This window comes from Colletotrichum aenigma, assembly GCF_013390185.1.
Source record: "Colletotrichum aenigma strain Cg56 chromosome Unknown KSG_Cg56_contig03, whole genome shotgun sequence".
NCBI classification, from domain to species: domain Eukaryota; kingdom Fungi; phylum Ascomycota; class Sordariomycetes; order Glomerellales; family Glomerellaceae; genus Colletotrichum; species Colletotrichum aenigma.
Window position 1 is genome coordinate 613,067 of NW_023500909.1, and position 13,972 is coordinate 627,038.

The 13,972-nt window shown below is 52.3% G+C and overlaps 5 protein-coding genes across 5 annotated transcripts; 1 reads left to right on the plus strand and 4 right to left on the minus strand.

Annotated features, from left to right (window-relative positions):
• Positions 1–1,675: 1,675 nt before the first annotated feature.
• CGCA056_v004116 (uncharacterized protein) lies at positions 1,676–2,845 on the plus strand (the record flags this gene model as incomplete). The annotated part of the gene is made up of 3 exons (XM_037319371.1): positions 1,676–1,994; positions 2,056–2,255; positions 2,309–2,845. 3 exons carry the CDS (start codon positions 1,676–1,678, stop codon positions 2,843–2,845), a joined length of 1,056 nt encoding a protein of 351 aa, XP_037180907.1.
• A 534-nt stretch (positions 2,846–3,379) lies between these two features.
• CGCA056_v004117 (Trichothecene efflux pump TRI12) lies at positions 3,380–5,563 on the minus strand (the record flags this gene model as incomplete). The annotated part of the gene is made up of 3 exons (XM_037319372.1): positions 3,380–4,664; positions 4,941–5,338; positions 5,396–5,563. The coding sequence occupies 3 exons, from the start codon at positions 5,561–5,563 to the stop codon at positions 3,380–3,382; spliced, it is 1,851 nt and encodes a 616-aa protein (XP_037180906.1).
• A 1,206-nt stretch (positions 5,564–6,769) lies between these two features.
• CGCA056_v004118 (uncharacterized protein) lies at positions 6,770–7,481 on the minus strand (the record flags this gene model as incomplete). The annotated part of the gene is made up of 2 exons (XM_037319373.1): positions 6,770–7,325; positions 7,384–7,481. The coding sequence occupies 2 exons, from the start codon at positions 7,479–7,481 to the stop codon at positions 6,770–6,772; spliced, it is 654 nt and encodes a 217-aa protein (XP_037180899.1).
• Positions 7,482–10,093: 2,612 nt separating this feature from the next.
• On the minus strand, positions 10,094–10,927 carry CGCA056_v004119 (uncharacterized protein; the record flags this gene model as incomplete). Its single annotated transcript, XM_037319374.1, has 2 exons — positions 10,094–10,410; positions 10,501–10,927. 2 exons carry the CDS (start codon positions 10,925–10,927, stop codon positions 10,094–10,096), a joined length of 744 nt encoding a protein of 247 aa, XP_037180898.1.
• Positions 10,928–11,504: 577 nt separating this feature from the next.
• Positions 11,505–13,322, minus strand: NpI (Extracellular metalloproteinase NpI; the record flags this gene model as incomplete). The annotated part of the gene is made up of 4 exons (XM_037319375.1): positions 11,505–11,510; positions 11,593–12,448; positions 12,500–12,897; positions 12,960–13,322. 4 exons carry the CDS (start codon positions 13,320–13,322, stop codon positions 11,505–11,507), a joined length of 1,623 nt encoding a protein of 540 aa, XP_037181836.1.
• Positions 13,323–13,972: the final 650 nt, after the last annotated feature.

Sequence of the window (13,972 nt, forward strand, 5' to 3'; positions counted from 1 at the left end):
CTGGAGAGTGATGTTCACACTTCAATAAGCAGAAAAATCTCGATAAAGACCGAAAGCTACTGAAGGTCTATGGAATACAGAAGACAGCATGCACATACTAACTGCTGCCGCTCAAGCCAGTACCCTCTCAGCTTACTCAAGCTCTGCGACTTTTCTATCCGTCTACCCTGGTAGGGCTGGCTCTTCATGTCAACTTTAGAGGCAGACGCAAAGACGTGGAATTGCAAGCTTTCGTGTCACTATCTGGTATCAATGAGTGACCCGGAAATCCCCTCCGCAGACCCTCCTGTTTTTCTTTTCATTTAGGCATAGCCAAGAGTGTTCATCGGATAGTTAAGTCCGAGCAGACTTATCGCATCCGAGACCATGACCGGGGAACAGGCGGCCGTCGCGCGCTCTGCCCCCAGAGCGACCAATGCAATGTGATGAGAATGACGAATATGAAGGGCATCCCCTGGCGCCTGCTTGGGCAACAGAGTTGCGGCCCCCAAAAAAGGACAGGGCTGAGTTGCTAGCGCTTACTTTCTAATTAGGTGTTTAGCTTTCCCGGTCTGTGGTCTCCCGCTTCTAATTTTCGAGTGGCGGCCACCGCCCTCGCGCTGTGTGTCCAAGAGTTTTGTTTCAATCCTGCTGGCCTCTTTCTATTTTGCCGAGTGAGGTAATTGCTGCTGGGCCGCTCAGTCACAGAGACTAGGCTGGAAAAGTTTGACTCCAGGCGAAGGATTCTGAGTTTTGCGTCGGTCGTGGACTCGCGCGTTTCTTGGGGCTTACCGCTGAGGCTGGAGATGCTCGATTCTGTGTGTTTGTCATCCGCTAACGCCGTGGACTACTCCGTGTCTATCACAGGCGTCGCGTAAATCCTTGCTTCTTGAAGCCCAGTCAACCCACGTTAGAATGACGCCCAGATCTGCCAAGCGCTGCCGGTAGAGCTGTGGGTCGAAGGATTCTGTGAAATGGGGCCCTCGGTCTCGCGGCCTGGCAGTCATGCAGTTTCTGTCCAGCGTCCAGTCTTCTTCTGTCTCACGTCAACGGAACTTTGGTGAGTTTGGTGTGCTTGACATGCTGTATGATGTTCTTTTCCTCATGGGTTTGCGACAGGCTGCCACAGCGTTGTACCCAGCTTTCCGTCGACCAATGATACAGCATCGCGCTGCTGCGAAGCCACCTCACTTGGCGATGATCCTTCAGAAGATGAGCGGGAGGCGTTAAGGGGCTGAGTGTCAAACGGCCAGTCTCAGCCCACAACGGTGAAGCTAAAGGCTGCTAAGCTGTGCCTGTCCCTCCACATTCAAGCCCATCCCGCTCCTCCAAAGGCTGCAGCCCGACGTGGTGTAGCCCATCTCATCCCTTGCCGCGCATGGCTGCTCACCTTTAAGATTGGGGTCGGCACTTTCGACTAAGACCCCTGTCACGTTTGCCTGGTTCTTCGCCCTTTTGATCCTTCTATCCCCCTTCCGCATTCCTCTGTCTTTCTTTCCAGTGAATTCCTTCCGGTCTTTCCTTGATTGATCGACCTGTCGCATCGAACGATCTCGAAAATCTGCATTCTGGCAGTGGGCTTACCGACGATATCGCCGACCAGAACTCGGGGCTATTTTGATCAGCTGAGCTGCAGCAACAAGGGGCTATCTCAACTTCACGATAATCACGAGCGCCAAGAGATTAGCAGTTGAAAATGGTGGCCGCAAAGTTGGACGCGAACGCGTGGTACCAGGTGTCGGAAACGCGAGTCACGAATGTATCGGCGCCGATCAACAATAACTTGCAAACTACGAATGCAGGTCTTCGAGTTTTCGCAAAGACAGCGCAAGCATGGCAATTTCAACCTTTCGGGGATGTAGAAGGACGCTATCTCGCGAGGTTGAACACCTCAGGTGTCGGACAACAGCTTTCGGTGTGTTACAAGGAGGATGAGGTGCACCCAAGCAGGACCATCGGTTGCCTGAGGAGAACGGAATCAGACGAGTCTCAGCAATGGGATATCAGCGAATGGGGTAAGCTTGTGCTTCGTGAAAACGGAAGGGGGAAAGCAACCAGCTGACGGAATACATACAGGTGATGGCTCATACAAGTTCACCAATGTGGGAAACGGCTCAAATTACGTGCTGGATGTCCACCCAGGATCCAACCTGTTCATGTCCAGCGAAATCGAAGGAAGCGACGGTGTTTCTGGCAAGCAGGTTGCCCAGCATTGGGTCATGACGAGTGAACGTCCTGTTGACGATGGCGCCTACTCGACCATCTACAGCGCGGGAGTAAGTATCACATTAAATGAACCTGCCTTTTGTCACGATTCTGACTTTCGTAGACAACTCCCGTAGCATCCGCAACGGCGACTGGTACGAATACTGCTGCGACCGCGTCAGCCACCGCAACTGGATCCGGCTCGGCTGCGGCCGCTACATCCACCTCCGAAGCAGACTCATCCGCCGGAGGTCTATCATCCGGTGCCGCCGCTGGCATCGGAGTGGGTGTCTCCCTCGCCGCAGTCGCCCTCATCGGCGCTGCAGTTTTCTTCTGGTGGCGTCGCAGGAAAGCTTCCAAGGGCGCCGCTGTCCCTCAAAGCGATCACCCCGAACTGGGAGGAGACCAGCCCGGCATGACCAAGCTTAGCCCCGGCACCATCAACTCGACTGTCGCCTCATCTCCCAACACACCTCACAACGGCTACTACGGCCAGGAAGCCAAGACTCTTGGACATCTTCAGCCCCATGCTCACGCCGCCGAGGCCGGTCACAACCCCATCTACGAAGCCCCCACATCCGAGACTCGCTACGAACTAGACTCCGGCCATACCCAAGGGGGCAATGGGCCAGCACAGTTAGACGACACGGCGAGACGATAAAGATGGGAGGCGTAGTAGTGGGGGTAATGACACAAGAGTGGGTTGGACATGGAGCAACAACAAGGTTCAAGGCATTCAAGTCGGTCTTTATACCCTTCAATGCTGCTTGGAGACAGAAGCCAAGTGGTCGACCTTGAGAACTTGGTGCCAGGAGTTTGTAAAATTTACCGGGAATGAAGATAATGAGTGGCTAACCAAGGCCTGGTCTTTTGTGCATAACTCTCGTTCTATCAAAAAGTTGACACCACGAATTAGCCTGATCACGGCCCGTCTTGTCTACGTGCATCGACTTCAACATCCGTCGCCCACGCGACCATCCCCAGAGACTTCTCACCGCAGACTGCCAGCGTTGGAGTTTGCACTATTTATCGTTATTGATACAATGCAATGGCTCCATTCACTATTATTATATGCGTTGCAAAGACACTCATGATGTACATGCAGCCAATCGATCCATGCCCTGAGAGACAGGTCAGGCTTCTTCTTGAAGGACAACATCAAAGCAGTTGATCGCCACTCTCATGTCTTTGTAACTCAACTCTTTCCAACGTGTTCCTCCACATGGATTGTCCTGACATTGTCGAACTCAATACCCTGGCCTTCAGGGCTTGGCATCACCTTCCCGCGTTTCGGGCCCATCTGATCTTGATCCATCGCAGATTGGATGTGGTTAGTCATGTAGACGGTGGGGTCCTCGACGAACAGGGAACAAAGTAACGCAACTACACTGAAAGGGATGGTAATGTAAAAGACGATCTTGAAGGCATGTCCCGCCGCGGTGCGAACGGCCACCTTCAGTGCTTCCTGGATCTCTGGCGTAATGCTTGGGACGTTGAGCAGTGCTCGCGGGTTGCCCAGGTTATACTCGATCGATGCCGGGATGATAATTCCAAGGTCTGCCGGGTTGAGCCCGTTGCTTATGGCGGCGGCAGCAATTTCTTCGCCTGCGAACTCACGAAACTTCTCCTGGAAGATGGTGTTGAAGATGGCGTTACCGACGGCACCTCCGCCGGATCTGAAGGTGCCGAGCAAGCCCATGGCGACACCTAGGTTCGAATGAGGGACGTGGAGACTCGCGATTGCGTAAGAGAGGATGGTAACCCAGACGAACATAGGTACCCCGAATGCCGGGACGAAGGCATACGCGAGCTTCTCGTTGGGATAGACAGTCGCGGCGCTTGCGCCGATGAAAAGGGCCTGCAGCGCCATGCCAATGACGAGTTGCCACTTGATGTAACCGACCTTGTGAGCGATGAGGGGTGCCAGCACACCGGTGAAGCCAATCATCAAGGTATTGGGGAGCGACAACACCCCAATCTGAATGCCATCTGGGGTGAACATGTAGAGAGTTCCTTGGGGTAGTAGCGCAGACATAGCGTGGAAGTTCATCCCAGAGACAAAGAGAACAACCAGCAACACAGAGTATTGGCGGAACATGACGAACAGCTTCAAGGGGAACATCGGGTGTGCGGCAATCTTGAAGTCGTACCAAAAGCCAAAGGCCAAGACTCCGAAACCGACGACGATGGGAGCAATTGCACCGGCACTATTCCACGGGTATGCAGGTGTGCCGCCCCATGTCAGGCCGATGAGGGCCACGGCCAGACCTGTTGTGAACAGGAACAGGCCAATCCAATCGACATCGCGAAGCTGCTGCAGGCGAGTCTTGTCGTAGTCGCCCCGCGGCCTGGCAGTGGGATGGTACGAAAATGCGGTGCCGATCAAACCGAGGACCTCGATGATGATGCCCAGGTAGAAGATCCAACGCCATGATGCATACTTCAGCAGAGCATTGCCGAGGAGGACGGAGAGGATGCCCCTGGATGGTTTCCAGAACGGTCAGCGTGCTTCCATCTTGGCTTTCATCGGCAGTAAGACTGGCAGTAGTGCCGTGCGGGGATTCTCCAAGTTCACGGCAAAGAGGGTGTGGTGTTCGGTCGGCACGTCGCCTTTTTTTTTCAGGTCGGCCACCAGAACTGGGTGCCGAAGATTTCCAGGAATCGAAACAGAGTTTCTGACTGAGGGAAAACGTTCGAACTATGCGACGCGGAAGACGGGAACAACAACAGGAAAAGGGTCACATGTTCGGACTCACCAGGGAACCGCGATGCCAGACTCTAATATGCCCAGGCCAAGGGATCGCCACTTGTTTGGGAGCATTTCGGGGACACCGGCGTACGAGACGAAAACGAAGCCTGTGCCGATGCCGATGAGAGTCTCGGCTGCGATGAGACTAGAAATGTTGTTGGCCGTGGCTGCGACGATGCAGCCGACGGCGACAGTCGCCTGGCCGCCGAGGACCAGCAGTCTGCGGCCGAAGACGTCGCTGAGCGGCCCAGCGAGAGAAAAGGAACACGCCGTCGAAAGAGACCATGATCCCACAACCCAGGCCAGAGATTCCTGCCCACCGAGCTCGTTGGTGACTGGGACAACGATCGATGCAACTGCGAGGAAAGCGAGTCCGACAGCTGGGCCGAAGGAGAAGGCCATAGACTGCAAAGGATGACCTGTGAGCAGGAGATTCAAAGATGAAGTTTGAGGGGTTCATACGAAGATTGCGATCCAAGTCTTGATGCTCACGCGCGCTTCTGCCGGATTGTCTTCCAAAGCGGCGCGATGGGGATCCTCCTCGTACTCAATAACCGCCTGCGCCTCTTGGGCCATACGAATCTTCATCTCCCTATCGCGCCCCATCCTCGAAGACTCGTTGTAAGACATTTTGACGATGATGAGATCACGACAATTGATGAATTGCGATCAAGAAACAGCGTAAACGTGTCACATTCCTCACACGTATCTGCAAGTTCACGGACATGGCTCGAGCCTTTATTATAACCACTGAAGTGATCCAGAGGATAGGCAATGATCCGAGCTCTGCTCCTGCGGGGAACACTCAAAAGCTTAATGATGAGCAATGGCACTTTGCAGTACGTGCCGTGTGATTGGGGACACCACGAGACGAGCGCCTGCCAGGGTTGATCGACTATTCTGGATGCAACATGGCGGGGATTAAGCTGCCATCGACTAGCGCGGCGACGTCGTTCTTGGAGAGGAGGGGTCGGCAGATACGACTGCTGCAAAACCACGACTGTTACATGAAAACTTTCGTCAAATTAGCTTTTGTGCCGCGGACGGCAGCCGCGTTGGAGATTGGGTGGTTGGCCATGGCTTTTGTTGGCAATGTTGGCCATGTTGGAGTTGGATCGCATGGCACGTCAGGGGTGTTATTGGTTGATGCTGCCGTGGTAGCAGTTCAAGTCGGCATGGCGAGGGGCTTCATTGGGGTGCCGACTGCTGTTCTTGGTTACGCCATCCCGTCTTTCCCGAGCTAATAGGTTGCTGTGATTGTGAGTAGCATTCGAGGGAGCCATGACACCCGTGTTGCTGAGTTTGGACTATCGGATTTTCCCAATGCAAATAAGGACCGGAAGTTCTAGGCTCTACAGACGCCCGATTAGGCATTGAAACTGAGTCAGTCTGATGCCAGAGATTACTGTTGGTGTTAACACAGCCTCTGATAATACGAAAAAGCCCAGTATCTAGGGTATTTGTGCCTTTGTTTCAACATCATATTGTAATAAAGGCCAATGTGGCTACTTCATCGTGACTAGTTTTCCAGTTGAATTCTCCAAAAACAAAAAGCACAAATGTTGTTTGTGCCAAACGCTTCAACGATGGGCGCGCAGAAGAGCTCTGGTTGAGAAGAAGGAGGGAAAGTTTTTACATTACTGCGTATCAGCGCCGTGTCAAACACCGCATGATACTGACTATGAACGTACAAGATCCAGACGGAGAAACACCCCTAGAACCCCAATGTTGAAACCAGCAACCATTATCCCTATTCCTCCAGTACAATTTGGCTCCTAGCTCCCAGCTCCTGCTCTCCAAACGCCAACGCTCTTAATTTAAGAGAATGTCGTCGATTTAGGCGGCGAAAGCCATAGCTCGCTTGGGAGCGGCGGGCTTAGGAGCAGCAGGCGCAGGCGCAGGGGCACCAGGTGCTGCAGGAGCTCCAGGTGCTGCCGGTCCGGAAGGCTTCGGTGCGGGAGCCTTAGGTGCGGCGGGAGTCGTGGCTGCCGGAGCAGCTCCAGGAGCGGTGGCGTTGGGAACTGGGGCGGCGGCTCCAGGCTTAGGAACACCAGCAGCAGCGCCAGCGGCAGGAGCCGGAGCGACGCCCGCAGCCGGGACCGGGGCGGCTCCGGCAGCTGGAGGTGGAGCCACGGCATCTGGCTGCTCGGCCTCGAGGGGCTTCTTGCCCTTCTTACCCTTCTTGCCCTTCTTTCCCTTCTTTCCCTTCTTGCCCTTCTTCTTCTTCTTCTTGCCCTGAGCATCCACCTCGCCATCTTCTTCGCCATCATCTTCCTCCAAAGCCTCCTCTTCCCACTCATCCATCTCGTTCTCATCTTCGGGTTGAGGGGCCGGAGTCAAAGCCGAAGGGGGTGGGACTTGGCGGCCGGCGAGATCGGAGATCGCCATATCGCTGCGTAGATGTGTTAGATTCATGTGGATAGAGTAGAGAGGAAGATTTGATTGCTTACGTGAAAGTGTTGTCTTCATCGTTTGAAACGGAGACAGGAAGAGCGTTGATACTGACCGCCAGGGCCGACAAGGCAATGATAGAGTTGAAGAACTTCATATTGAAGAGATGAGAAGACTTAGTGTCGAAAGATCTAATGTCGAAAGATCGAGTGTGAAATAGAAAGAAGAGTAAATGGTTGAATTGAAGTGTGAAGTAGTAGATAATTGAATTGAAGAGTGAAGTGTGTGATGATGAGAGAAAAAAGAAGTGATATGGACAGGATATTCGCAATGATTTTATATCACTTTGCTCGTAGGAAGTAACATGGAGATTATCGTAACGAACCTCACCTATACAGACCGTTTGCTGTCAAAGCCTGTCGCCGGTTCCACGGTGACGTGAGTCTCATTCATCTCAAGTCGATTCATGAAAGACTTTCGGGGCTCCGCAATTGCACCATAACTCAATCAGGGAGTGCAAACCGAGACCCGGATGCTCCGTGTGGGCGTTCGTGTCTACCAGCGAACCCGAACCTTCCGCAATAATCACGAACATCTAGCTATGGCTCCTCCGGTAGGCTCTTTCTGACCTGGGCAAGTCCTTTCGAGGTGGGCCCGGCTCAGATGTTTGGACCAAAGCGTGGCATTCCACCGGCGGCGATGGTGATTGGCGCTGGGACCCATGGTCGATTCTCGGGATGGCTACCTACACGGACAATCCTTGAGTGAAAAGACGTTCGTCTAGTCTCATCATTCACGTTCAAATTGACAAGCCGGTTTTCTTTCAAAATTGCTTAAGCCGGTGGGCGGCCAATCTCATGTAGAGCGAGAGGCTTTTCACTTGGTCCGAAATTTCGACGGTCACGTGTGACGAGTACGAACACCGCGCACAGAGAACTTTGTGGTCTGGATCAGCGATCGTCTTGATCATTGTGAGGGTGACGTCGTGCAGAGGGTAGCTCTGTTGCTTCTATGCAGCGTTCGATGCCTTCTCTTGCATGTTTCTTGAGACGCGCACAGCCGTTTGTAGGGTGTTCCTGCGGGTAGCTCTGGCCATGTTCGATCTGACGGCATATCTAGGTATTAAACAGCAGGTCGGCAGACAAACGTTATGGGAAATTTGAATACCGATCGGCAGCCCCGCGATGTCTGTGTCACTTTAACCGTTGGCCAGAAATGACCATCGTGATGAAGCCCAGGCCGCAAACCCAGAGCGTGAGTTTCTTCTACCACGGCCTATCGGTCACTTGTGATCATGAAAAGTACGCCGATGAATGGGCAAAGGTTGAATTCCTATGCAAAATAGGTGCTTATCTTTGCTGAAGTCTCCAGGGTAGCCCTAGCTTTGCCGTTTCCAAAACACCCCTAAGACATGCACTCTAGACTCGCCCATGTAGTGCTTCACACCATAGCTCAAGTATCGGAAACTGTCAAACTGGGGATCAATAATAGTATAACTGACGAATGCAGCCTTATGTCTGACACTCTGCACACTTACTAGCCCATCTGTCACGAAAACCTTGACAGGTTCACCAGCAGCCACCCACGAGATTTCCATGGTGGTGGGAGGCCAAAGCAATTTTGACAGTAAACCGCCCGTCTGCATGTTGTCGTTCTGGACTCATTGAGTTCTGCTCGAGCCACGGAGACCGCGGGCTGTTTCATAGCATCAACCAAAAGGACCACCCCTATCATCCTCGCTCGGCTCCGCCGGATAGCCCAGCATCGTCGCCAGGAAGCCGAATAGCGGCGTATGTCCCTTGAGATCGGATCAGATGAACTCGACGTCGATCAATGAGAACGCAACCCTTTCTCTGAGATATTTGCTGCTCGTGTTAAGTCGAGTCATTCCTGCATGACGCTATGTCTCCTCTGGCTTTCGTCCCCGAACGCCCCTAGTATTCGGTGTTGTCAACATGCACGGTTCGGCCCGAGACTAGGCGCTTGAATCGTTCACAACGTGGTTCGCATAAGGTTGTCAATGATCTATCTCATGCAGCCACGATGCTTACCAGAAGAAAAGAGCCTCACTTTACGGTTAAGCGATAAATCACGCGGACTTCACATATCTTAATTCGTCCTATTCGAAAATTCTAGAAAAGCGGTTGCAGTTGTTTCCGTGCTGTGCGTCGCGCCACCCGCTGCTCGTATATCGGATAGATCTGGCACTGACAGGTGCATGTCCAAGTAAGCTTTTGAGGCTGACCTAACTTTCGGTACAAGAGAGAGTGGAGATAGCCAGCCGTATAACCTAGATGAGTGCGCTTTGCGTTCCTGGTTCACTGTCGTCGATGACGTCCCCGACATCTCATCTCTACCTTAGGTGTTCACCCGTCGGCTTTCCAAGAGGTCGCCGATTGATAGAGTCCGTTTTTCAATGTCGTTGAACTGCTAAAATATTGCCGCCCAATATTCGCAACTTGATATTAACCTTGCCGATTAAATGCACGATTTTTCATTCGCAGCATTGACTCAGCAAAGACCGACGCGCGGTTGAATCTAGTCTCTTCACAAGAATTGGGCTTTTATGAGTTTATTCAAAGGATATTTGGAAGGCGCGGGGTTCTCAGTCGATAACAGCAAACTCCGCGCTCATTGGATGACCCGGGCGTCGAAGGGCTTTCGCTTCCCGAGTGCCAGAGCCAGAGCCTTGATCAACTAAGGCCTTCTGCAGCATGGTGTCCCCCTCTTGGCCCACTTCACGTTTGCTCAGTCCCAAGTTTCTTGTGATCATTCCCTTGTCTCCCACCTCATCATGTACTTTTCTACCTCTTGCGTGCCGGCGAACCGTTCAGACAGTCTCTCATTCCCAGTGAGACCAAGATCACGTTCATGCTGGACTATCTCCTTCGCCCAGCGGCCATTGTCAATTGTCCAAGTCCCTAGGTCCTCGAACCCAAGCCTCTTGTAGAGACCATAACCTTCTGCTGATGCCACAAGGAAAGTTGGAACTCTTTCAGAATCACTGATATCAATCACCGTCCGCAAAAGCTTGGCCCCAATGCCCTTCCGCTGATATTTTGGGTCAACCATGATATGCTTAATGTCTGGATAAATTCAAACATCAGCAACTTTCACCAAAGGTCATGCTCCCGAAGCTAGGGCAGCCCTCGATCCAGGCTCTCAAGGGGTCTTACAGTTGTGCTTTCGCCCGTCCACAGCCTTCTCATAGCACGTATTCATCTCGTCCTCTCTTGGATGACCAAAGCGTTCCCATAGCTCCTTCATGTGGTCCTTGATGGCGAACAGATTTGAAGCTGGAGTTGTGACTGCGGGAGTTTCGTGCGCGTCCACCGTTGTGGTTGCATCGCTCGGCTCCGTCGCATCCACGACGTGGTACCTGATGAAACCGACCACGGTGTCCGACTCATCTACCGCTACGTAGAATTGGTTTTTGGGGGCTTGCACCACGTTCCTTGTGTTTACTAGGATGATTTTCTCGATCGGATGCTCATAAAAGGCTTGGTAAAACTCGTGGAACTGGTTGAGGGCCTCATTATGAACCTTGCTGATTGCGTCAGCGTCCGAAGGCTTAGCGAGACGAATTTGAATTTCTGAAGCCATGATAGGCTAAGTTTCCGTAAGACTGAGAGCGAGCAAGTCGAAAACACAAAGCATTGGGCCTGGAAGCGGCAAGACTCGAGTTTTGTAGTCTGGTCTGCCGAGGCGCGGGAATATGTTTAAAGCCGGGGGTTGCGATTCGGAGGGTCGGACGGTGCTTAGCTGCAGCGACCTTTCCGTTCCGGTGATCAAATGGGGCCGTGGATGTGGAGTTCAGCAGCGGCGTGACTTATTCCGCCCGGCCGATATGGTTTGAAGACCTTGCTGGAGTATGGAGTTTACAATGAGAAACTTCATGAAGATAAAGAATAGAAAATCTGTTATACTAGCGACCGAACAATATGTGCAAGACCCTATGCGTACGCCCCAGGTCGGAATCAAAAGGAATCTATCTAGCAATCTGACGGAACAGCAAACCCATCAACTCGGCCCCTCGTTCCAGAACTGTAGACAGCATCCTGTCCAAAGCCTCTCCTACCAAAACCTTTCCAAATGGAACACTTGTTCGCGCCCCCAGTCAAAACCTGGTCAGCTTCCAAGAGCGCGTCTCGAGCTTGGAGATGATGCGCGCTGCACGGCATCAAAGCTTCGCTGTCCAAAATGAGCTTCAGTAGCAGATACCGAGCTCCCTGCGGCACACCATTCGCGTCAAAGCTGACAGCGCTCACGTCTCCAATTCCATAGGTGTCCACCATATTCCAGAAAACGTCGTACAGCACTGAAGCCCAAACAGTAGCCAAATCAAAGCCTCCCGTGCTGACCAGATCATTCAAGGACGAATATGTCAGCGGAGTCGTCTCTAGACTGGTCGAGACATAGTGAGATCTCAGCCCAATCGGCTGACCAGTTGCCCAATCTGCGATTGTGTAATCCGTGCTCCTAGTGTCACCCTCTATGACGCGCAAGAGGGTAGGTACGAAGTCAGAGTATCCCTCATTGATTGAAAGTCCGTTCATGTCGGAAAGACAGCCCGAGGTGGCGGGACCACCCACAAGACGCCCTGTAACTCCGTGCATGTACTCGTGCAAAAGAACTGTCGCATCGAACATGCTGTCGCGTCTAGGAGTACCAGACCATACACCCATTGACAAGCGAGGGCTCCTTCCATCCGCCGGCACATAAATCTGCGCTGAGCCTCCCGATGCCTGCACAATGAGCTCAAGCGGGTCGCCGCTAGCACCACCTTTGCCATTGTTGTTAGTTTGAAAATTTCCAGCATCTTCGTCAAAGCCCAGCTTGTAGAGGATATCATGGAATTTGTTCACGATGTAGAATCCCTGAGTAGCCGACGCCTCCACGTATGATGCTGGATCCGTCGTGGCTGGTGAGTAGGGATACGAAAATAGCAGGTCAGGAGAGCTGGGATTGTTGCCTGATGAAATGGTAACAAAAGCATTGTTGCCGTGGAGTGTTGTGTATTCTTGAGTACCGTCGGAATGCCAGCCAAAGGGCGAATTAGCCGTGTCTTCTGGGTTGGCAACGGATTGTCTCGCTGATTCATCTGGGTTCATGGACCCCCATGGACTGAGAGCCGATTAGTCCAGGAAAGACGACTGAGTCAAAATTTTCACTCACTAAACCTCATACGTAGCCGTATTTGTGTAGTCAACCACACCGCTGATGTCTTTACCGGTTGTGGCATCAATGTACGTGTGGAGCCAGTTGGTCCCAATGTCGGTCTCAACTCTCCATGCCAGCGCAACGGAACCGTTGACTTGAACATATGCCAACTTTACTAATGGATCGATCACAGCGCCCCTAACGCCTCTAATGACATATGTGCCATCGTCATCAATAGATTCCGCTGTAGATGCGGCGACACCTGTGATCGGAAGATCAAGAAGCTGAACTGCTGTCTGAAAAGCTCCAAGGGGAGTGGTGGAGGGGCCGGTTCTCTTGGAAATGCTCGGTATCTCTGGAGTGTGGTCAAAGAAAGAGCTGCCGAAGGATAGAACGGTTCCATCTCCAAAGATCTGTCGTAAGATGACAACTTAGCCACACAATAAAGATACTATGATAGATGAGGAGAACGAACATTCACATTAAATTGTGCATTGTCCACGTCAATGCCATCAACGGTTTGTTGAAAATGCACATGCGCCACGCCATTGCTTCCAACGTAAGAGTCGTCCACCAGCCGAAATTCGGCTTGGGTTACAGTTTCTCGCAGTTTGAGCGTTGCAATTCCAACGCAATCAGCGCGTTTGTCTCTTCTTTCTGTGGCAGTTTTCGGCTCGGGGAAGGTCGCATCATTCCCTGGGGTGTAAGAAGACACCGTATTGAATCGATAGCTGTTGAGTAGCTGCGTTCTCTTGCTGAGTTGCCGTGGTCCGTGAGCAGGATGTCCCGCAGCTCGGCTTGCCAGCCCCAAGAGCATCAAGGCGCCGAACAACACCATCTTGAGTATGAGAGATTCGGATTGTTGTCATTAGACCATCTGCAGGATCTTTCCTGAATTTTCGACGTCGCGCTCTTTAAGAATTGCCCATGGGACTCGATGAAAACGACGCGGGAGTCATACGGCAGTCAACAAGGTGCAAGAAAACGACGCGGGATGCTCGTATTCCACAACAAGGCAATTCAGTGGGTCGCCCGGACATTGGTGCCAGAGTTGGAAGGTTCATTTCAAGCCAAGAACCTGAAAATGGAACCTTCCCACCACAGAAACATCCGTCCCTCAACCGCATGGCATCATTCACTTTTGCTCCTCTTCCCCCAATTGTAACCACAGCGTCCGAGTATCCACCTTAGGTGGACCTCTTCCGGAAGCGCCGACGCAGCAAGTTGGTAAGCGATTAGCGGGAGCTCCCGCTGAGATGCACGGCACTGTCCCCGGTCGATCAATCCTTAAACGGCCTGAAAAACCCCATGGTTTAGTTCCTCCATTTGGCGTTCATCTTCGAAGCTCCAGCGACTTTCGCTGATACTCATAAACCTTATTCCCTGGCCGTGTTGCTCTTGTTTTGATCCGGTCGCTAATGACTGAAAGTTTAACGGCTGACTTGGTTTGAAAGATTGCTACATATGTTCTTTGCATGAAAACTAATA